This window comes from Mustelus asterias, chromosome 11 (assembly GCF_964213995.1).
Source record: "Mustelus asterias chromosome 11, sMusAst1.hap1.1, whole genome shotgun sequence".
Classification (NCBI taxonomy): domain Eukaryota; kingdom Metazoa; phylum Chordata; class Chondrichthyes; order Carcharhiniformes; family Triakidae; genus Mustelus; species Mustelus asterias.
The window spans coordinates 35,063,748-35,089,168 of NC_135811.1; the positions used below are offsets into that span (position 1 = coordinate 35,063,748).

The 25,421-nt window shown below is 41.6% G+C and overlaps 1 protein-coding gene across 5 annotated transcripts in view; it reads left to right on the forward strand.

Annotated features, from left to right (window-relative positions):
* The window catches only part of dock1 (dedicator of cytokinesis 1), a 617,564-nt gene that overhangs the window by 42,741 nt on the left and 549,402 nt on the right, over nucleotides 1–25,421 (forward strand). For all 5 annotated transcript variants that reach the window (XM_078223434.1, XM_078223435.1, XM_078223436.1 and 2 more), the window contains exon 2: nucleotides 17,014–17,097. In XM_078223434.1, coding sequence (XP_078079560.1) covers nucleotides 17,014–17,097 — 84 coding nt within the window. The remainder of the gene's footprint in view (nucleotides 1–17,013; nucleotides 17,098–25,421) is intronic.

Consider the following 25,421-nt stretch of genomic DNA (forward strand, 5'->3'; position numbering starts at 1 on the left):
TGGAGACTTTTGATCTTTTTAGCCATGGTTAGGGTGTTTAGTGGTAATTATCAAATTAGTATGCTATTAAAAACTTCATTAAATAAGATCACCTTTTCAAGAGTTTTTCCAGTGAATCTACCAGTGTCGAGAGTGGGAGTTCTTCTCAATCAATTTATTTCTGTTGATTGTAACCTGTAGATGCTGAAACAGCACATGCTCTGGACACGTGTGGAATCACCGACAGCAACTTCTGCATTATTCTGTACATTTGTTGACCTCCAAAGTTGCTGTTCATTTCAATGGAGCAAACACTGACAATTCTGCTGCCATTACCACTGCAAAATCTGGGTTAAGTTCTCATTTTAAAGAAAAGTTTTTAAAAAAGAGAACATTTTGAGAATGTAGCAACTGGATTCTATACCTGTCTTATAACCTCATTTAAGAGTGAAGAATATGGGTATCTCAGTTTTAATTGGGATTGATGGGGGATATAATGGAGTTTAATGGAAATGTTGGGTAAAACAGACAAAAAGCTTGCTTTGAAGTATACTATAAATTTGAGCTATGGGCTTGAGTGTTCTTGCTTAGTGTCTCACAGATGTTGGCATGTTATTCACACACAGATAATTGTCTGTATGTTCTTCAGAAATGCAGGCATGGTAGATGGTAGGCAGCTGGAGCAGCTTTGGAGTAGGATAATTGTTGATGTGACCACAGTTCTGATTTCACTGGCTCTGAGGAGGAGTAGGATTACTTAAAAAGGAAGGGAAAGTTGAATGTAATTCATTGTTCTACTTTTGAGGATCTCCCACAAGTTGATGTGAAGAGTAATGTGACAGACAGTGACCCCAGCTGGGAATCGAACCTGGTCCCTGGTGCTGTGAGGCAGCAGTGCTAAACACTATGCCACCGTGCCACCTCATAGCACCTGAAATCCCACCCAGGTTAAACCTAAAAGTAGACGGGACTATGAGTGATTCTTGGCACAATGTCGTTTTGTGGGACTTCATCCTCCTGGCCGCATCCAAGCCTGTGCTGCTTTGAGTAGTTAAAATTCTGCTCATAGTTTTCTGTATGTGCCAGGACTTGCACTTTTCCATTGTAATCTTGACAGCCTTTCAGGAATAACAAAAGACACTGGTTCTGCTGTTTCTGCTACTTCCAGAAATTGGAAATAAAGTGTCAGTGACCTTGCTAAGTATGTATAACAGCAGAACTACAGAATTATTCTGGTGGCAAAAAAATAAACCTATGAAAATAGTTGGTTTATACTGTTACTTGGAAGATTGTCTATTTGTACTTGGAACACCAACCATAAGAAGTCTGCTCATCAAGCGTAACAAAAGCACCTCAACTGGAAAAGATTTCTGGTCTTGCTTTCATTTAAAATGGAAGAAGTGATAAAATGAAAAGGAATAGATTGTGGTGATATTACTATGCTTCATCTTGAAATTCAATTATTTGAACCATGTTCAATCAACCCAACCATTGAAAGATATTGTACAGTAAAAACTTGAACTGTAATTTTGAAGCTGTACCTATTTTCACTATTGCTGGGTAAATATTAGTTCCCTTTGAAATTTAGAAATAAAAAAAAGAGAATAAATGCATGTTAATCTTATAATTAGCATTGCTCAAAGCTGTAATCTTAAACTGTAGAAATATGTAAGAACGTAGCTATAAGAGAGGACATTCATCTCATTCTTTTTGAAAATTCTCCATTTCAAGTTCAATGTTAACTTTCATGTCTCCTCATCAAAAATCACAATTGTTGTTCTTCTCTTCAATAAATTTGGATTTTTTCAGTTAGTATTCATATTGCTTCGTGTTGCATTAGGTGCCTCTTCTGTATCGCTTTGACTTGATTCTTATCAGTACTTCAGGAAAAATTCTTATTTCCCCACTCCTGAAAACTTCCTCCATTGAACTCATTTAACTTGCTGAAGTACTCTTTATTGTTCTTTGATTTAGAGCTTGAAATATGTTAAACTAGAGTAAATATAGAAGTGCCTGACAAATTAGATACCACTGAAAAATATCTGAATTCCTATCAGCTACTTGACATGTTCAAAAATTTTCCCTCTGTTGGTTGGTTTGAGAAATGGACAAATTTTATGAACTATCATGAAAACCTATGTCTGAATATTCCATTCCGAAGTGAATGAGATATTACTTGCCTGAAATAGATTCAGACCCTGCTGGTTTGATAAACACAGGCAGAAGCAATGGTGATGTGAAAAATATGTCTGATAAAATTAGCTACATTTCTGGATAAATGAGAAACCTGTACAACAATTTGTACATGTAATCTTCTTGTAATCATTTTGTGAATATTGCTAAACCTTCTATTTGTACAAATTTTCCTGGAGCTTCTCAGTTTTAGCTGCTCCTTCCGGGACGTAAGAAATGGGAAATTAAATTCAACGTCATAACATTAAACTCGTTTGCAGTCATCTTGGACTAAGCTATGATAATACCTTTCTTGTATTAGTTAAATAAAATTCAGATGTCATAGGCAAGGTTTTACAGGTCATCACCTGAAACATCTAGGTTTAATATGGGCAGTCACTTATATCAGCCAAAAGGTGGATAACCATTTACATTAATATCAATTTCAAAGTTTCCAGTTAAAGTGTCTTAAGTGCTCTGTTTTATTTCGGGTTGAAACAGCTGTGCTCACTCTCCAGTTCACGGAAGCAAACAATAAATCAGCTCACTAGCAGTGGTAGCTGTTCAGTGATTTGTTTTTATTGCTCCTTCAATCAGTATTAAAGTGGTAGAGTTGCGCACATAAGCACTGCTTGAAATTTAAGTAAGTGCAAATGGATAACATGGATGAAATGCAGAGCCTCCAAGAGTTGGACTGTACTGTGTGATCAAAGATCGACAAGTAGGTTTTTAACACTTTTTACACGGCTGGCACTAAAGACTTTTTTTCATGGTTGGTGGTGCCGATGTCAAAGCTATCCACAAAGATTTACTGACTATTGGTGTAGATTTTCCAATATTAGTTTGATTCTCATGCCATGTCAAGAGGTTCTCCAGGCATCCGACAACAGCGATGTCATCAGGCAGACAAAACAGCTAATTGCATTAAGAATTCTCAGACAGCAAACTAGCAAGTGAAAGTGATGATTCTTCACTTGTTTTTATAAATTTTACAGACAGCAGAAAAAAGATTGAAGCAGACATGTGGATCTTGTGGATTAAAAATAATTTTGTTTGAAAGGTCAGAAGTTGAACCACTTATTTCAGCCTTTGCTCTTCTCTTGAGACACAACGTTGATGTGTTTAGCTCAGTTCAGCTTCTGACCAATGGTAATTCCCAAGGTCTTGAATGGTGACGGTGGTCCTCGCAAAAGTCAGGGACAGAAAACAACAAGAAGATTACATGTACAAATTGTTGTATAGGTTTCTCATTTATCCAGAAATGTAGCTAATTTTATCAGACATATTTTTCACATCACCATTGCTTCTGCCTGTGTTTATCAAACCAGCAGGGTTCCTTTTGTTTGAAGTTATTACTTGTGAAACACATGGCCACATTTATTCGTCCAAACAATACCTGCATTTTTTTTAACAAACATTTTCCTTTGCTAAATCACTTTTTAATTAATGATAGGAATATTCTGGATATAAGGGAGTCTAAAAGACTAAGCAACAAATTCACTTAGTTGTGAAGGTCTTCCAAACAAACAAAATAAAACAAATGAAGAGGGCACTCAGTAGAGCACATAACTCTGCTACGCTGTGTTAACTCAATGTTAGTGGGACTATCCAGTTTTGCCCTGAGGCTTTTCCTGACCTGGTCCTTACTCTAACTACAAATGAGGAACTTGGAGTGAGAAGGGAGGGATTCATTTGTTGTGGTGCACATGAGTACCAGCGATACAGGACTAACAAAGGGGCTCTGTTAAAGGAGTATGCGCAGCTAAAGGCTAAATTAAAAAGCGACAACCGAAAAGTGGTAATCTCTGGATTGCTACCTGAGTTATGAGCAAATTGGCATAGGATAAATAAAATCAAAGTGAAAGTATGGCTTAAAGATTGGTGTGGGGTGGCACGGTGGGATAGTGGTTAGCACTGCTGCCTCACAGTGCCAGGGACCCAAGTTCAATTCCAGCCTCGGGTGACTGTGTGAAGTTTACACATTCTTCCCGAGCCTGCATGGGTTTCCTCCCACACTTCAAAGTTGTGCAGGTTAGGTTGATTGGCCATGCTAAATTGTCACTTGGGGGGCTAACAGGGTAAATGCATGGGGTTAAGAGAATAGGACCTTGGTGGGATTGTTGTTAGTGCAGGCTCAATCGATCGAGTGGCCTCCTTCTGCACTGTAGGGATTCTATGAAGTGGATTTCCACTTATGGGGCACTTGGCACCCATACTGGCGAAAAGAGGGAGCAATTAGGATGGTCTTCATCTCAAGTGCAAAGGGATCAGTGTCCTGGCGAGTTTTGCAACCAGCTATTGAGTGGGATTTAAATTTGATAGTGGGGGAGGGTTCATATGAGGGGAGATTTGGAAAATTAAAAAGAAATGGCAAAGCAATAATGTAGAGTGACAATGCAGGTAATGGTAACTAGATTGTGACAGTAAGGCACAGAATGTACGTGCATACAAGTGCACCAGCAAATGCAGAGGGGAAAAGTGCTTTTAAACAAAGAGGTGGGGTGAGAGTTCAGGTGAAGGGGGGTTTAGAAATCCAAAGATTAAAATTTAAGGCAACAGAAAAGTATATTGATACAGGTGGGTAGAGACAAACTGAGTGGGACAGGAAGTGACTGAGTTCAATGGAAACACTGCATTGGCATGCAAGGTCTACTTTGTAAATAGCAGTAAAAGAATAAAATTGAAATCAATTTATCTGAATGCATCCTCAATAAGATAGATGAGCTTGTGATACAGATAAAGATAAATGGTTGTGATCTAATCACCATTACAAAGTGATCAAGGTTGTGAAATTTTCCAGGATACGCAACACTTGAAAAAAATGGGAGGAGGGGTAGCTCTGATGATCAAGGATGACGTACATAAGGATATTGGTGAGAGAGGATCTTGGCTGTGAAAATCACTAAGTAGATTTAGTATGGGTGATGATCCAGAATAGCAAGGGTCAGAAACTACTAGTGGGAGTAGTTTATAGGTCTGCTAACAGTTGTAAATGCAATTAATTTGGGGCATTAAACAAGAAATTCTTGGAAACTGAAGGTTCTTTTATTTAATTTATCTATGTGTGTTTGTTGAAAGAAAGAACACGGCAGTTCAGTTTGGGTTTTGTGAGGGAAAAGCAGCGAGAAGATTTCTTCTAGCATGGAGAGGAATAAATCTACAGTGGCCCTAGCAGAGTTGTGTGATAGAAAGCTGTCAGCTTTCTGGGGAGAAGTAAAATGTAAAATTGTGTTCATAATATATATGGTTGCAAACTAGAGTGTTAAACTAATAATGATTGCTATGTTTAATTCTTTTTGATACTTTTTGCTGAAAAGTGTGAAATCTTGGGGCATTGTTCTGTCAGCGAATTGGTGGCTGTTTGGATTTCTTCTTTAAATGTAACAGTCCCAAACAGAATTTTGACAGTATATAAAAAGGAAGAGAGTAGCTGAAGCTGGACCCTGAAAAACAGATAAAAGCAAAATTATTCTGGGGAATGAGAAATGGCAGGAAGATTGATCAAATATTTTGTGTTTGTCTTCACAGTAGAAAACATGAGTTAAATATCAGAAACAAAGGGGAATCTAGGGGCTAATAAGAGTGAAGAAAGTAAGGTAATTAATAGCAATCCCCGGATTCTAAAAAAGATACCTGCAGAAACAGTGGGTATGATTTTTCAGAACTACTTAATACATAAGCTAAAGGCTCATCGAGTTTATTAGCATGGGTAGAGGATTGCACTGGAGAGGATGCAGAGGAGATTCACAGGCAGGAAGCGCAGAGTAGGAAAAATAGGGCATTTTCAAGTCAGCTGTTACTGTTGGAGCCCAAGCACTGGTATTGGACCCTCAGTTATATACATTCTGTATTGGTGACTTAATTTGCTGACCATGCAAAGCTAGGTAGGAATTCAAGCCACAAGCAGAATACAGAGGCTTCAAAGAAATATCGACAGCATGAATGGGAAACAAGATGGCAAACGGAGTATAGTCATTGTGCCATTGAGTCATACAATATGGAAGAGGCCCTTCGACCCATCGAGTCTACACTGACACAACTACACTGAATCTACACGAATCCTACTTTTCAGAACTTGGCTCATAGTCTTGAATGTTATGCTCGTCCACGTACTTTTAAAGATTGTGAGATTTCCCACTCTATTACTCTCCTTCTTAGGGCATTCCAGACTCCCACAACCTGATGGGTGAAAAATATTTTCCTCACAACGGCGGCACGGTAGCACAGTGGTTAGCACTGCTGCTTCACAGCTCCAGGGACCTGGGTTCGATTCCCAGCCTGGGTCACTGTCTGTGTGGAGTTTGCACATTCTCCTTGTGTCTGCGTGGGTTTCTTCCTGGTGCTCCGGTTTCCTCCCACAGTCCAAAGATGTGCGGGTTAGGTTGATTGGCCATGCTAAAATTGCCCCTTAGTGTCCTGGGATGTGTAGGTTAGAGGGATTGGCGGGTAAAATGTGTAGGGATATGGGGGTGGGGCCTGGGTGGGATTGTGGTTGGTGCAGACTCGATGGGCCGAATGGCCTCTTTCTGTATTGTAGGGTTTCTATGAAACTTCTATGAAACTCTTCAAACTCCTGCTCCTCATTTTAAAATTATGCCCCCTCATTATTGATCCTTCAACTAAGTGGAATAGCTGCTCCCTATCCACACTGTCCATACCCCTCAGAATCTTATTCTCCCACCTGAGTCAATTATTTACCTGGCAGGTGTGAAGTGAAACCATGATCAGGCAGGTTACGAGGCTAGCCCATTGCACTTGAGTTGTACTGATACTTGCGATCGTGGTTTGCCTAAGCTTCTGTAGAGTAAAGGATCAGGGTAGCCAATAAGGTTAAACCGAGGCTTTACGTGGTGCAATTTTTCAAAGCCCATCTTAGCCTTTTGGCTAAGATGAAGCATAAGATCAAGCCAGGGAAGGGATGCAATGCCTCATTCTGTCAGCTTGGATCTCATTTGATTGAGCCCAAGATGAGATACAATGTTGTCTTGTCAGCTTGGATCTGGTTTCCCTCTCAGGTGGGGACCATGATTGGGCACTTAATTTGAATTGGCGTTTTTGATTAGAATTGATAATGGAAGCCAACTTGTGACACTAATAAAAGTTTAAAGTAACTGTGGACAAGCACCCCAAGATTCATCTCTTCCTCTGAGCTTTCTGGTATCCTGCCATTCATTGAGTTGTACCTTGTCTTGCTACCCTTTTCACTGTGTATCACCTTGCACTTTTCAGGGTTAAATTCTATGTGCCTCTGATCTACCCATTTAACCAAGCCGTCTATCTCTTTTCACAACCTAAGATCACCTTCCTCATTATTAACCACATTGGCAGTCTTTGTGTCATCCGCAAACGTACTTATCCCACTTCCCCCATATTCTAATTTATAACATTTATTTATATATATCATGAACAAAAAGGGACCTAGTGCTGATCCCTGTGGCACACCACTGGACACCAGCCTCCAGTCACACAAACAGCCTTCTATCACGGCGTTCTGTCCAATTACTCAACCAGTTTTGGATGCCAAGTTACCCTGGATCCCATGCGTTTTTACCTTCTTTGTCAGTTTCCCATGTCTGACCTTGTCAAAGGCTTTGCTGTAAACCATATAAACTACATCAACTGTACTACTCTCATCTACATACCTGATTACCATCTTGAAAAATTCAATTTGTTGGGCATGACCTCCGTCTGACAAACAATGCTGCATTCTTGATTATAATCTCACCTCTCCAGGTGGAGATTGATTTTTCTCCACTATTTTTCCTACCACTGATGTGAGACTCACTGGTCTGTAATTCCCTGTTGATCTCAACCACCCTTCTTGAAAAGTGGAACCACATTAGCTGTCCTCCAATTCTCTGGGACCTCTCAGCCGAGGGCTCAATTTTTGCCCCACCACCAAAATAGACCCCATCAGTCTCGCAGCAGACACAGAGGAATTCATCAGGCGAATGAGGCTGCGGGAGTTGTTCCACAAACCCCAAGAGGCCAACAGCGAACACAATGAGACAGCCAATGAACTGGAACAGGCGACAGAGAGATCCGCAGTGCAACCGAAGAGGAAAGAGTCGAATTGGACTCCTCCAGAAGGCCGCCGCCCTCGTCTTGACATGTATGCCCAAGCCATCAGGAGGTGTGTCAACACCAAATTCATCAGCCGCACTCACAAGACAGCCCCGAACATCATCCAAGCACAACGCAACACCATCCATGCTCTCAAGACCAACCGCAACATTGTCATCAAACCTGCAGACAAAGGGGGGGCCATCGTCATACTGAACAGAACGGATTACTGCAAAGAAGTGTACCGACAACTAAACAACAAGGAACACTACAGACAGTTACCCACAGATCCCACCAAAGAACACATCCATCAACTCAACACTCTGATCAAGACCTTTGATCCGGACCTTCAGAGCACTCTCCGTGCTCTCATCCCACGTACTCCCCGCGTTGGAGATCTCTACTGCCTCCCGAAGATACACAAGGCAAACACACCTGGCCATCCCATCGTATCGGGCAATGGGACCCTGTGCGAGAACCTCTCCGGCTATGTCGAGGGCATCCTGAAACCCATTGTACAAAGAACCCCCAGCTTTTGTCGCAACACTACGGACTTCCTACAGAAACTCAACACACATGGAGCAGTTGAACCAGGAGCACTCCTCGTCACAATGGATGTTTCGGCACTCTACACCAGCATCCCCCACAACGATGGCTTTGCTGCAACTGCCTCAGTACTCAACGCCGGCAACTGCCAATCTCCAGATGCAATTCTACAACTCATCCGCTTCATCCTGGACCACAATGTCTTCACCTTCAACAACCAGTTCTTCATCCAGACTCTCGGAACAGCTATGGGAACCAAATTCGCACCTCAATATGCCAACATCTTCATGCACAGGTTCGAACAAGACTTCTTCACCGCACAGGACCTTCAACCGATGCTATACACTAGATACATCGATGACATTTTCTTCCTTTGGATTCGTGGTGAACAATCACTGAAACAACTATATGATGACATCAACAAGTTCCATCCCATCATCAGACTCACCATGGACTACTCTCCGGAATCGGTTGCATTCTTGGACACACGCATCTCCATTAAGGACAGTCACCTCAGCAGCGCAAGCCCACGGATAACCTCACGATGCTCCACTTCTCCAGCTTCCACCCTAAACACGTTAAAGAAGCCATCCCCTACGGACAAGCCCTCCGTATACACAGGATCTGCTCGGATGAGGAGGATCGCAACAGACACCTTCAGATGCTGAAAGATGCCCTCATAAGAACAGGATATGGCGCTTGACTCATCAATCGACAGTTCCGACGCGCCACAGCGAAAAACCGCACCGACCTCCTCCAAAGACAAACACGGGACACGGTGGACAGAGTACCCTTCGTCGTCCAGTACTTCCCCGGAGCAGAGAAGCTACGACATCTCCTCCGGAGCCTTCAACATGTCATTGATGAAGATGAACATCTTGCCAAGGCCATCCCTACACCCCCACTTCTTGCCTTCAAACAACCGCACAACCTCAAACAGACCATTGTCCGCAGCAACCTACCCAGCCTTCAGGAGAACAGTGACCACGACACCACACAATCCTGCCACAGCAGCCTCTGCAAGATGTGCCGGATCATCGACACAGATGCCATCATCTCACGTGAGAACACCATCTACCAGGTACACAGTACATACTCTTGCAACTCGGCCAACGTTGTCTACCTGATACGCTGCAGGCAAGGATGTCCCGAGGCATGGTACATTGGGGAAACCATGCAGACGCTACGACAACGGATGAATGAACACCGCTCGACAATCACCATGTAAGACTGTTCTCTTCCTGTGGGGGAGCACTTCAGTGGTCACAGGCATTCGGCCTCTGATCTTTGGGTAAGCGTTCTCCAATGCGGCCTTCACGACACATGACAGCGCAGAGTCGCTGAGCAGAAACCGATAGCCAAGTTCCGCACACATGAGGACGGCCTAAACCAGGATCTTGGGTTCATGTCACACTAGCGGTAACCCCCACAGCTTGCCTCCTGGACTTGCAGAATCTCACTGGCTGTCCTGTCTGGAGACAGTACACATTTCTTTAACCTGTGCCTAATGCTCCCTCCACCCACATTTTCTGTATCTTTAAGACTTGATTAGCTGTAAAGATTCGCATTCTGATCAGTATTCTGTAACTTGATTTTGTGTCTCTGTGTGCCTTATTTGTGAGCAGATATCCACTCCATCTGATGAAGGAGCAGCGCTCCGAAAGCTAATGGCATTTACTACCAAATAAACCTGTTGGACTTTAACCTGGTGTTGTTAAAACTCTTGCTGTGTTTACCCCAGTCCAACGCTGGCATCTCCACATCATGACCTCTCCTGTGGCCAGAGAGGAATTAAAAATTTGGGTCCGATCCCCTGTAATTTCCTCCCTTGACTCCCACAACTCATCTAAACCTGGGGATTTGTCCACTTGTAAGCCAATACCACCCCACACACACACACACACACACACACACCCCCCCCCCCCCGGGTCTCCAATGGGTCCTACGGAAAGCCACTTGTTTCTTTCTTATCAGTTCTGAATGTTCCTATACTTCCAAGGTTCTCTAGACTTGTTGCTCCTACCTTTCACCCTAAACGGAACATGTTGGGCCTGTATTCCTTCTGATTGGTCCTCACTGTTCAGCTGCAGATTTTCTCACAAGAAGCTCTTGCAGTCTGCTTTGCTCAATTTACAAGATGATGGTTGGAATGCGAGTCTTTACAGGTAATCAAGTCTTAAATGTACAGACAATGGCACTCACATTGTCTGTACATTATCTTGGAAATTGAGTTTGTGTCTTTATATGCCCTGTTTGTGAACACAAGTCCTCACTCACCTGGTGAAGGAGCTTGAGACTCCGAAAGCAAGTGCTGCCAAATAAACCTGTTGGACTTTAACCTGGTGTTGTGAGACTTCTTACTGTACTTACCCCAGTCCAACGCCGGCATCTCCACATCTTGAGAGCGGGACTCAGGGGACTTCTGTATGACCTGCCTGCTTACCTTGTGCTGCCTGGTGCTCATCCTTCTCTCAAATCCCTTGAGCTGCAGTCTGACTACCTCTCTAAATGTGCTATTCATGTAACTTTCAGCCTCATGAATGCGCCCCCGTGTCTCTAACCACCGCTCAAGCTCTGAACCTCAAGTTTCTGCAGTTGGGAACACTTGCTGCACATATGGTCATCTAGAATGTCAGTGTGGTCAACGGTTTCCCACAAATGACAGATCACACATTCCAATCGGCTGACCTCACCTGCCATGTCTGAAACTTAAACATATTTCATCTTACTTGCTAATATTTCTAATTACTTAGTCTTAAAAAATACTCCTATTACATTAACTTAGTCTCCTTGTCTAATTTAACTTTGGTCTACTTATCCTTGTATTATTTAAGTAATTTTCTATTTGGCATAAGTAATTATTAATTACTTTTTAAAAAAACTAGAACTCATACCTTTTCTTACTGTAGCTTTGAACAACTGTCCCACTACTTAGGAATCAGCTCTCTCCCTTGTAGCCTCTACCGCTGCAGCAGGGCAAGACCATTCTCAACCAATCAACCTGTTGCTTTCCTGTGATGTCACTGTTCACTCTGTTTTCAAACTTAAGGCATTCCTAGACTCTTGGGACTTCCTCCCTCCGCTGTACAAATATTTCCTGCAGGTCCGCTTCCCCGCTCATCCTCCCAAATGCGAATGATGTAGGCTGCGCTCCCTGGACTGTTTTTCTCTGTGCCCTAATCTGCCAATATCTCCTGCAGGTCTGCCTCTCTGCTGCTCCTCCTGAAGGTTGGTAATGTAGGTTGTGCTCCCCACACTGGAAGTATCTCCTGCAGGTCCCCACCTCTGCTCCTCCTCCCAAAGGTAATTTGGGAGAGTGTGAACTTATTCACTTTAGTTGTAAGAATAGAAAAGCAAAATACTTCGCAAAAGTCCTGAATGTTATAAAATTTGATTTTCAGAAAGACTTGGGTGTACTCGTACAAGGAACACAAAAAGTGAGCATTAAAGTTCAGGAAATAATTAGGAAAGCACAAGCATGTTAACCTTTATTGCAAAGAGTTTGGAGTACAAGAATAAATAAACCCTTCTACAATTGTGCTGTGCTTTGGTGAGGCCACACCTAGAATACTGAATGCAATTTTGGTGTCTATATTTAAGGAAGGATATACTTGTATTGATATGAGGCAGTACAGCAAAGGTTCATTAGATTGGGATAAAAACAACATATTGCAGATGTTGGAAATCTGAAATAAAAACAGAAAATGCTGGGAAAACCCAAAGCAGCAGCTGTGAAGAGAGAAACGAAGTTAAAGTTGCTGACAGAGCTGGTAAGCTTCTCCAGTATTTTCTGTTTTTATTAAATTCAGTCCTGGTGTAGAGGGTTGTCCTTGGATGAGAGGTTGTGTAAATTAGATTTATGTTTTCTCGAGTTTGGAAGAATGAGAGATGATCTCATTGAGGCATTCAAAATTATGAAAGGGCTTGACAAAGTAGATAATGAGATGTTGGCCAGAATTCTCCTGCCATTCATACCCCACCACGCTGCCAGTGAAAACAGAGAATTTGGCACACAGTCAAGTCTCAGCTCACTGCAGTGGGACTGGAGAATCTCAACTCCAGACGAGGTTGGAGAATCTGGCCCGTCGTTTCTCTGCTTGGGGATTTTTAAAAAATACTTTGAGATGCTGACTCGGTCAACATTTATTGCCTGTCCCTAATTTCCCTGACGTGGTAATGAGTCACCTTCTTGAATTTGTCCTTCTATCATAGAATCCCTACAGTGCAGAAGGAGGCCATTCGGCCCATCGAGCCTTCACCGACCGCAATCCCACCCCGGCCCTATCCCCATAACCCTACTTATTTATCCTACTAACCCCCTGACACTAAGGGGCAATTTAGCATGGCCAATCAACCTAATTGGTCGAGATGGTGGGTTTGGAAGGCACTGTCAAAGGAGTCTTTGTGAGTTGCTGCAGTGCATCATGTAGATGGTGTACACGTCTGCCCGTGGTAGGAATAAATGTTTAAGGTGGATGGGGAATATAAAACAAAGGGAAGCAGTTTCAGGATGAGAGGCTGATCATTTAAGATTGAGATGAAGATAAATTTCTTCACTCACGAGATTATGAACCTTTGGAATTTCTACCCCATGAAGGTTGATGCGTTTTGACTGACTACCCAAGACTAACATAGACAAATTTTTGGTGCCTCAGAGAATAAAGGGATATGGGAAATGGGTAGCAAAGTAGAGTTAAAGCCCAAGATTAGCAGTGATGATACGGAATGATGGAGCACGGTCTTCTCCTGTTTCTGTTCCTTATTATTACCTCCACCACTGAACGTGTGAAAAGTAATGTTTCTGTCTCTGTTAATCTGGTAGTCACTTTCTGTTTGTGAGCAATATATCGCAAAAGCTAATGGATAGATTTCAACAAATTTTGGCGCACACAATATGGCCCAAGGAAGAACTGATTCATTTTTCGTGAAGGTGCGGATCTGGATCCTGGAAATATTGTTGAATCATCAATTAACAGAGTGATATGGTGAATATTTTTATAATGTTGATTATTTTAGAATGTTGTGGATTACCTCAGCTGTTGTAGTGGAATTTGTCACCACTGTCAAGATGTGAGCAGAGTTTTCAGATCAAGTTGTTGGCTGTGGAATGGCTAAAGCCTCCTCGGTGATGAAAGCTCTTGTAAAATATTTCTTTTTTCACCCTTTTAATTATAGAGCATCAACTAGGCAGGAAAAAGTCTTGAAAGAGCTGCATAATTGGAATGATGCACAGCGTGGTGGAGCTATGTGCTTACTTTGTGCCTCTTCATTTTTTTTTACATTCTTAAAACTGAAAAATTGAATATTTTTTATTAAAAGCTTCCATCTCATGGAGGCGACTTCAGGCCAATCCACATCCAACAACCAGCTCTGAAAGCAGCTCACATTTTGACAGCTGTGACAATCCACAACATTCTAAAACTATCAGCAACATTTGAAAGATAAGTCTATATGCACCATCTCTCCATGTGAATGGATCTGTTTAACACAAAAGATTCAGGATCCACATCCTCCTTGGTCCATACCTTATCTGTGTACCAGGTTTCATTGAAATTCATCCAGCAGTTTTTGATATATATTAATTGAAGATATCAGGTCAGAAGCATGATCTCTGCCCACCTTCAGTTGTGGAGGTAATACGTCTATTATGATGCATTCTGCTTGTATGCGAAGTGTGCGGATAAGTTTGTATTAGAATCTGAGGTTATATTACGTATTTCAGTTTTGTATGCAAGTTTTATTTTTATGCTGACAGATGGTTCCTTGAAGAATGGTGACATGAACTTGAGCATGAACTGAGGTGATTGTGCAAATTTGTTGAGGTGTCTTGTTAACTTCCAAACATTCATCTATGGTATAACTTAACTTGTAAAAATTGATTTTAATACTTCATTTCAGTTTCAACCTAGGTCACAAATCAAGGATCCTTTTTAAAAACTCTATACAAAGTACGACTGATTTTTTTTCCTTTAGCATGTCTCATGAAAATCTCCTTTGAGGAAAATGATTTATTCAATTCCTCTGGCTGGTTTTTCTTCAAATATTGCTAGTTTCATGTATTTTCATGATTCTATTTGAAAACAACTTAATGGAAAACAGGCCAGTTGGTTGCTTCAAAGATGAGAATATGGCATTGTTGCTGGAATGCAGTTGGATGCAGTAGATTTATAATGGTAGTGGGAGCAAATAATTTCAGTTGCAATGTCATCAAGCTTTGCAGTTTGATTTCCTATTACAGTTCAGCGTTTTAGTTTTGCACAATGAATTAAAGAATACATATTATTTCTGTTAGTTGGTGTTGAACATTTATTGAGAGAAAAATCTGTTGTTGGTAGGAAATAAAGAAAACTATGTATTCTAAGATTGAAGTCTCAAAAGTGCAATAGTTATACATTTTTCAGTACTATGGTGTTGAAGGGTTTGCAGTGCATTTCTCTAGAATATGCACATACCAACTTGTCAAAAATAACAATGTAATGAATGACAGAAAATTTGGTTTTTTTTGGTGGTTGAGGGAGAAATGTTGGCTAGGACCCAGGGAACTACCTGCAGATAGTGGAAACTTTTTAATTACTACTTGATTTACTATTTTACTGAAGGTCAGCATCTCTGGCACATAATAGGGCCATACCTTCCAAACTCAGATTTGGGGGCTACTCCAAAGGTGCGTTGAGGAATCCTCCCTGGAACTATACAGGTACGAGTTTGTACAGCAGTTGCCCAGAAATGCAAGGTTCCTCTGGGCAATTGCCCTGCACTAGGAACCATCTGAAAGTGCAATTTTAAATATCAAGCTTTGGATTGTTCTGGATGTGTTACACAAATAGTTACTTCGAAAAAGTTATAAGAATTAAAACTTTTTATAACATCTGAGTAACAATTGTAAAGACCCCTGCCCAACGGTCTCCCCTGACACCCCTGGCCCCCAATCCACCGACGAACCACCCTCCATCAAAGTATTCCCTGACATCTACTTAGGGTTCCCCCCACTGGCATGAGAATCCCACTTGACTTGACCTCCCTCTGAACCACTTGAGACTGGAGGTCTAACTCTGTCCTCTGAGTTTTGACCCCCCCTGAGGTGAGACTTTTGATCCTCCCCTCCTCCGAGGTACGATCTCCCCATTCGTCCCAATGCTTTTTTCCCCCCTCCCTCCCGAACTCTATTCCACTCGCCCCCGAGATTCAACCTCTCACTCGCTGAGCAATGATTTATCCCCATATTCCCTAAATCCTATCCACTTGCCCTGCACACTTACTTCTCTGTAGCTTGGCAAATTCAATAGAGCTTTTAACTTATCTGATGTAAGGCAGTTAGTGCAGTAAAAAGGGAGTATGCCCTTCTTCAAATCGATTCTGCTGGACTTTAGGCCTCGATCTCATCCAGCCTGATTCAGAAGGTTGGGCAAGGCGGGCACATAGGTAATTAGGCATGGAAAGGCAATCCAAAGCTGATTGCCACTCTGAGCAAGGTACAGTCCATGGTATTGCATGGGAGTATCAGTCTAAAGCATTGTTGCTTCCTGGAATAGGTTATGTAATGACAACTTCTGATTTGATGCTAAACATGCTGCCTCTCAAGCTAAACAGATACTGTAATATTTTCCCATTAAAAATAAGTAGAGAATGTAACTTGCATCACCAAATTACTTTGGTCTATCATGACTTCTATTGTCTGTTATGATTCTTGACTTATGGCTCCCTTCTGAAGAGTGTAATTATGAACTGTCCTCTTTTAAATCTCTGATATATCTTCCAGTCAAAGATATAAAATGGTAAAGAGAAAAAAAATAGTTCAAAGAATGAGACACCAGAAGCAGTAGGATAAAATTGAGTCCAATTGGGGCACATGCTGGTTGTTCATGGAATAACAGAATCCCTCCAGTGCGGAAGGAAGTCATTTGGCCCATCGAGTCTGTTCCGATCACAATCTGACCCAGGCCCCGAAGCCCCACTTATTTATCCTGCTAGTCCCCTGACACGAGGGGGAATTTACCGTGGCCAATCAACCTAACCCACACATCCTTGCTTCCTTCATCACCACGCCCCTCAGCACTCCAAAAGTGTAACGTCATTAGAAATATTCTTGCTTTGGTGTGCAAGTGCTGTCAATTGTTTAAAGATGGGTTTACATCGTGGACTGCTCATATTTGAAGAGAAAATTTACTGAAAAATTTAGCCTTGATAGAAATTTGTGTAATATTAATGAACTAAATTTAAATATTCTCCTTGCATTTTTTTTTTTGTCTTCAGCAATATACAATTATGACTCCAGGGAGGAAGTGGAACTTCCTCTGCAGATTGGTGATACAGTGCACATATTGGAAACTTATGAAGGCAAGTACTAATATTTTGTGAATTCTAATGTGGATGTTTAAAATCAGAAGATTATTGTTTACTTTTTCTCTTTGTGATTGAAATTTGTAGCTTTGATAGTACCTTAAAAAAATTAATTTGAACTGGCATTCATACTTGACTTTTTAACTTCAACGTTTAAGTTTTACGTTTATTTATTTGTGTCACAAGTAGGCTTACATTAACACTGCAATGAAGTTATTGTGAAAATCCCCTAATCGCCACACTCCCGGAGCCTGTTCGGGTACACTGAGGGAGAATTTAGCATGGCCAATGCACCTAACCAGCACGTCTTTCGGACAGTGGGAGGAAACCGGAGCACCCGGAGGAAACCCACGTAGACACGGGGAGAACATGCAAACTCCACACAGTGACCCAAATTGGGAATTGAACCTGGGTCCCTGGAGCTGTGAGGCAGCAGTGCTAACCACTGTGCCACCGTGCCGTCCCATGTATGATTGTGTGAAGTTGATATTGTCAAGGAGTTGTAAGATGTTGACTCATGTAAGAGGTTGTCATTTTAGGCATCATTGGCAGTCCTATGGAAGGAGTGGAGGGATGGCTTGTCATCAAAAGCAAAGTTCCCATCGCAAGCCGTGACTATTTTGCAGTGGCTTTCTGCAGAACTGCTATCATGACTGCATGTGTGTTTGACAGGGAAAGGAATAAGATAAGCTGCTTTTTCCAAAACAAAGGAAATTTAGCACAATTTAGAGCTCTGAAACCGAGCTGTGTGTTAAAGCCCCCATTTTAAAAATTGTTCTCATTATTTCTCTGTTCCATGTGGAGTAATGTAGTTAACTATCCCTACTTACAATGAAACCCACTTAATGTGGTCAACTTAGGAATTAGATTTCATTTGCTTGGTCAATGATCATTTAATGGTTTAAAAATATTGTTCAATGTTCATATGGATACGGTTCTACAACAGAATGCAGATAATTCTCTCTCTGTAATTTTCAATACTTGTTTAGACGGACCTGGGCCTTAACTAAGCGAAAGACCTAAAACTTGGGAGATAGAAGTCAATCATGTATCTCTGTCTCAATAACAAGTTTCTTAATTCTGTGACTTTTAGACAAGATAATATTTTGGAAAAGAAACCAGATTCAAGCATTGTAACAGTTTACAACCAGATTACAAGTTAAGGATAGGGGTTTCCTAAGTCCCCTTTGCATTCATAGAAAGGAAATCTGGATGTTTCTGTAATAGGTGGTTGATCTGCAACCGTCAGACACTAAATTGAGACTTTTATCTCATCCAGTCTTTGGAATATGACCTGACTTTGAATACTTAATTCACGTGGCTTTGTTGCTCAGTTCATTTGTATTTGGGAGAAAATAGCCCCTACATTTGCCAGAGGTTTAGACAAACAGCTTCTGATTTAGTTTAGGTAGCCATTTGGGAAGTTGTGATTTCACCCAAGAACCACCCACATTTATGTCAACCTGGGAAACTTGCAAAGCTGATCCAGAACTTCAAAAAATGTAGGACACAGCCCTATAAAAGCTAACCATTCAAGAATAGCTTTGACATAGTCAGGTAGTTATATGGGCTTTATGAGCTTTAAGTATACACATCAATATTTTACTTGTATGTTGTGTGAGCGTGTGAATAGGTGGTAATGTATGAACCCCTATTTACACCATTGCTAATGTCATGCTCCCAACAAATACATTTCCCCCTTTTCTCTCCTATGATATTCTAAAGGGGCTATTACCTCCATACCTCAATCATCTCCAACAAAACACTCTCTCTCCTCCAAATGCAGGAGATTTAACACCCGCCCCTTTGCCTCCTACCCTCCCACCAGTCCTTGAGGTGAAATGGCAATTTACCTGTGCTCACAATGTGGTCTGCTCTATGTTAGGATGATCAAACACAAGGTATGATTTCAAAACACCTTCATTCAGTCTGCAAGCAAAATGGTGTGTTGTTTTAATTCTTCACCCCACTTCCATTCTGACCTCTGTCTTCTTGAGTTTCATTGAAAGTGCAGGAGAGGAACAAAAACTTATTTTTTCAATTAGGCAATTTATAATGTATTTATAATTGCCTAATGGCAATGAGGAAATGGCCGAGGCCTTAAACAAGTTTTTGTGTTGGTCTTCACGGTGGAGGACACAAATAGCTTACCGAAAATTGATGGTCGTGGGACTGTAGGGGGTGAGGTCCTTAAAACGATTACTATTACTAAAGAGGTAGTGCTTGGTAGGCTAATGGGACTAAAGGTAGACAAGTCCCTGGGCCCGGATGGAATGCATCCCAAGGTACTGAAATAAATGGCAGAAGTAATAGCAGATGTGTTGATTGTAATTTATCAAAATTCGCTGGACTCTGGGGAAGTACCGGCTGATTGGAAAACACCTAATGTGACGCCACTGTTTAAAAAAGGAGGTAGACAAAAGGCGGGTAACTGCAGACCACTTAGCTTAACGTCCGTAGTTGGGAAATTGCTGGAATCCATCATTAAAGAAGAAATAGCAGGACACCTGGAAAAGAATGGTTCAAACAAGCAGACGCAGCATGGATTCATGAAGGGAAAGTCGTGTTTGACGAATTTACTGGATTTTTATGAAGATGTAATGAGTGCAGTTGACAGAGGGGAACCGGTGGATGTGGTGTTTTTAGATTTCCAGAAGGCGTTCGATAAGGTGCCTCACAAAAGGTTGCTGCAGAAGATTAAGGTACACGGAGTTGGGGGTAAAGTGTTTTTATGTGGATTGAGGATTGGCTATCTAATAGGAAGCAGAGAGTTGGAATAAATGGGTGCTTTTCTGGTTGGAAGTTGGTGACTAGTGGCGTGCCGCAGGGATCGGTGCTGGGGCCTCAACTGTTTACCATATACATAGACGATCTGGAGGAGGGGACTGAGTGTAGGGTAACAAAGTTTGCGGATGACACAAAGATGAGTGGGACCGCAAATTGCGTGGAGGATGTGGAAAGTCTGCAGAGAGATTTGGATAGGCTAAGTGAGTGGGCGAGGATCTGGCAGATGGAGTATAACGTTGACAAGTGTGAGGTTATCCACTTTGGAAGGAATAATAGTAAAATGGACTATTATTTAAATGGTGAAAAATTACAACATGTTACTGTGCAGAGGGACCTGGGGTTCCTTGTGCATGAATCGCAAAAACTCAGTTTGCAGGTGCAGCAGGTAATCAAGAAAGCAAATGGAATGTTGGCCTTCATTGCGAAGGGGATGGAGTATAAAAGCAAGGAGGTCTTGCTGCAATTGTACAAGGTACTGGTGAGGCCGCAACTGGAGTACTGTGTGCAATTTTGGTCCCCTTATTTGCGGAAGGATGTATTGGCTTTGGAGCGAGTACAGAGAAGGTTCACCAGGTTGATACCGGAGATGAGGGGGTTAGCTTATGAGGAAAGATTGAGTAGATTGGGCCTGTACTCGTTGGAGTTTAGAAGGCTGAGGGGAGATCTTATAGAGACATATAAGATAATGAAGGGGCTAAACAGGGTAGAGGCAGAGAGATTCTTTCCACTTAGAAAGGAAACAAGAACTAGAGGACACAGCCTCAAAATAAGGGGGAGTCAGTTTAGAACAGAGTTGAGGAGGAACTTCTTCTCTGAGGGTAGTGAATCTCTGGAATTCTCTGCCCATTGAAGCAGTGGAGGCTACCTCATTAAATATGTTTAAGTCACAGGTAGATAGATTTCTGATCAATAAGGGAATTAAGGGTTATGGGGAGCGGGCGTGTAAGTGGAACTAAACCACTATCAGATCAGCCATGATCTTATTGAATGGCGGGGCAGGCTCGAGGGGCTAGATGGCCTACTTCTGCTCCTATTTCTTATGTTCTTATAACCTACTGGACTTGATGTTGAGTTCAACAAGTCCAGATTATAACCTCTGCTCCCATTCTTTTTTTCTCTTTGGACAGCAGCTGTTGGTGACGATTCTGCTTTGGTCATTTGTTGCATCTCTGGTCCCACTCTTCCTGTTTCTTCATTTGTCCTATTACCACCTTTTTGGCCTTGCACCATCATACCTTTTGTTATATGCCTCCTGTATTCCATCTTATCACAAGCTTTCCTCTTTGTTCTTTATCCCTTTTCCTTTCCCTACCTTTGTAGTTGATTTAAACCTGTTGCACCTCTAATATTATTTCCAGTTCTGACCCAAGGTTATTGATCTGAAATGTTAACTCTGTCTCTCTCCTCATGGATGCTTCCTGACCTGCTGTGTATTTCAAGCATTTTTACTTCAAATTTGCATCTGCAATAGTTTGCTTTTATATCATTAAAACAGACTATCTAGTCATCATCAAAATTTAGTTTGAGGGAGCTTGATATGTGAAAATTGGCTGCTGCATTTCCTACAATAATGATTACACTTCCAAAATACTTCATTGATTATTAAATAATTTAGGTCATTCTGAGGTCAATAATGGTGCTATATAAACAACCATATTTCTTATTATTTTGATTGAAGGAAAATCCTGTAGTGTCTACAGATTTCCTTGTCTAAATGTCTTAGAAACATAGAAGATAGGAGCAGGAGGAGACCATTTGGCCCTTTGAGCCTGCTCTGCCTTATGTGTACTATTAATTAGAAAAGCTCCACATCAGAGAGGCATTATTGCAAAAATTTACCCTAAAAGGCATGAAATGTTTCGAATTTATTAGATATCGGTAAATTGAAAGGCTTAAGGAATATTGAAACTTTTACTGGATTGGGAAAGTCAGAGTACCAGGAAGACCAGCTTCAAAGGGCTGAATCGCCTTTAATTGTCATCAGTTTTTTTCTTATATTCTAATAAAGTCTTTGGAGGAATGATACATTTGTAAAAATACATAATTGATTTTGCACATTCTGTTCAGTAGTGGAATATCAGGCGGCACGGTAGCACAGTGGTTAGCACTGCTGCTTCACAGCTCCAGGGTCCCGGGTTCGATTCCCGGCTCGGGTCACTGTCTGTGTGGAGTTTGCACATTCTCCTCGTGTCTGCGTGGGTTTCCTCCGGGTGCTCCGGTTTCCTCCCACAGTCCAAAGATGTGCGGGTTAGGTTGATTGGCCAGGTTAAAAAAAATTGCCCCTTAGAGTCCTGGGATGCGTAGGTTAGAGGGATTAGCGGGTAAAATATGTGGGGGTAGGGCCTGGGTGGGATTGTGGTCGGTGCAGACTCGATGGGCCGAATGGCCTCCTTCTGCACTGTGGGGTTTCTATGATTCTATGATCAGGATGGCTGTAGGTAAATTGCAAAATTTAGTTGCAACACTGAATCATTTGACTGGAGTGCCATATCAGCAGCCTCTTAACAAAGCATGAAAACGACAGCATCAAATGCGGTGAAGCTAAGGGCCTTCCACAAATTGAATTTTGCAATTTTAGCATATGCCAGGATCGCATATTTTTACCTAATGTTTTCTAAAGAAAATCTTTCATGCAAGATACAGACATTAGAATCAGGGCTATGTTGCATCTTAACCATTTGATATCAGTCTTCATGGTGGAAGACACCAATAACCTAGCAAAATTTCAAGAGAGTTGGGGGCAGAAGTCCGTATGATGGCTAGTACTAAGGAGAAGGTGCTAGGGAAGCTAAGAGGTTTGAAGGTGGATAAATCACCTGGACCGGATGGACTATACCCCAGAGTTCTGAAGGAGATAGCTGAAGAGATGATGGAGGCATTATTGGTGATCTTTCTGGAATCACTGGAGTCAGGGAGGGACAATTGCTAATTAACATTCCTGTTTAAGAAGGAAGGGAGGCAAAAGACAGGAAATTACAGGCCGGTTAGCCTGTCCTCTGTTGGTGGTAAGAATTTTGAGTCCATTGTTAAGGATGAGATTTTGGAATACTTGGAAGTGCATGGTAAAATAGTGCAAAGTCAGCATGGTTTCACCAAGGGGAGGTCATGCTTGACAATCTGTTAGAATTCTTTGAGGAGGTAATGAGCAGGTTAGACAAAGTGAGCCAATGGATGTTATCCACTTGGATTTCCAGAAGGCCTTTGACAAGGTGCCGCACAGGAGGCTGCTGAGTAAGATAAGAGCCCATGGTGTTAGAGGCAAGGTACTGGCATGGATAGAAGATTGACTGACTGGCAGATGGCAGAAAGTGGGGATAAAAGGGTCCTTTTCAGGATGGCAGCCGGTGACTAGTGGAGTTCCGCTGGGGTCAATGTTGGAACTACAACTTTTCACTTTAAATTTCAGTGATCTAGATGAAGGAACTGAACATAAGAACATAAAGAGCAGCCATTCAATAAGATCATGGCTGATTTTTTTTTTTGTGGATTCAGCTCCACTTATCTGCCTGCTCACCATAACCCTTAATTCCTTTACTGTTCAAAAATGTATCTATCCTTGCCTTAAAAGCCTCAACTGCTTCACTGGGCAGGGAATTCACAGATTCACAACCCTTTGTGTGAAGAAGTGCCTCCTCAGTTCAGTCCTAAATCTGCTCCCCCTTATTTTGAGGCTATGCCCTGTAGTTCTAGTTTCACCCACCAGTGGAAGCAACTTCCCTGCTTCTAACTTATCTATTCCCTTCATAATCTTATATGTTTCTATAAGATCTCCCCTCATTCTTCTGAATTCCAATGAGTATAGCCTCAGTCTCTCCTCATAAGCCAACCCTCTCAACTCCGGAATCAACCGAGTGCATCTCCTCTGCATCCCCTCCAGTGGCAGTATCTTCTTTCTCAAGTAAGGAGACCAAAACTGAACACAGTACTCCAGTTGTGGCCTCACCAGTACCTTTTATAGCTGTGACATAACCTCTCTATTTTGAACTCCATCTATCTAGCAATGAAGGACAAAATTATATTTGCCGCCTTAATTACCTGCTGCACTTGCAAACCAACTTTGGTCCCTTCCTAACAGCAATGTATGTATACCTGTATACCTACAGTAGATGGACTGCAGTAGTTCAAGAAGGTGGCTCACCACCACATTCTTAAGGGCAGTTGGGGATGAACAGCAAATACTGGCCTTGCTAGCGATGCTCACATCCATTGCAAGAATTAAAATAATAGCACACCCCCAGAGATGCATAGAATCATTGACAACAACTTCTGGACTTTTTATATAACTCTGCGCATGTTTGAACTCCTGAAGTTGTTCTCATTTTTAATGGACAATGATGGTCAATGCTGACAGTTTTTCTATCATTAATTAGCTCTGCAAACTCCAGACCAATATATTCAATAACAATGACTTGCATTTATATAGCACTTTCAACATAATAAAACACCCCATGGCATTTCACAGAAACATAATCAGACACAAATCGACACAGGGCTAAAGAAGAAGACATTAGAAACAGTGATCAAATTCTTGGTTAAAGAGCTAAAGGAACAGAGAAATGTAGTGTGAGGAGGACCTCCAGAGCTTAGGGCCTTGACGACTGAAGGCATGCAGTGAAGGAAAGAGGGGATGCACGAAGGGCAATGCCAGGTTCTTGTAGGATTGCAGGGCTGGAGGAAGTTACAGGAATAGGAAGGGGTGAGGCTATGTAGTGATTGGTAAGTGAGGATGAGTAATGTGTTGGTGGTCTAGAAGCAAAGATAAACTGCTGACCACAGGTGATGGGTGAATGGGATGGTGTGAGTTAAGATATGGGCAACATTGTTGTGGATGATCTAAATAAAACCATAAAGTACAGTGGGCGAGGTTTATTTCTGTAAACCTTGTTGACAATAATCATTTTACTAGCTCTCTGAATCTCCCTCTGGAAATTTAAAATAGCATGTGTATAAGAACTTACTGCTCTGTGTGCTCTGAGGATAAAGGCTGGAGTTTCTATCGATTTTTTTATTTGAATTCAAGCTTGCAGCTTCTACACAATGGACCTGTATTACTGTTACAGCATGTTTCAGGTACCTTGGGGCAATTCAATTAATCGCTATCCTGTTCACATCCTTTGTTCAATAACTTAACGTTCCAACTTAAGGTAGGAAGAATTTGATAGAAAAAAATAGGCAAGCTGGCTGTTTGTTTATTCTGCCAATGTTACTGTATTGGAAATAGCCAGTATTGAATGTAATTGAATTAATTTCAGTATAGACTTTTAAAAAATATTTGTTAATGGGATGTCTGCGTACTGGCAAAACCAGCTATTATTGCCCATCCCTAATTTGTTAGTGAAAAGATAATGGTGAGCTGCCTTCATGAACCCTCTTTCTGGTGAAAGTACTCTCATAGAATCATAGTATTATAGATTCATACAGTGCAGAAGAGGTCTTTTGGCCCATCGAGTCTGCACTAGCATGCGAAAAACACCTGAACTCCCACCTAATCCCATTTACCAGGACTTGGCCCATAGCCTTGAATGTTATGACAT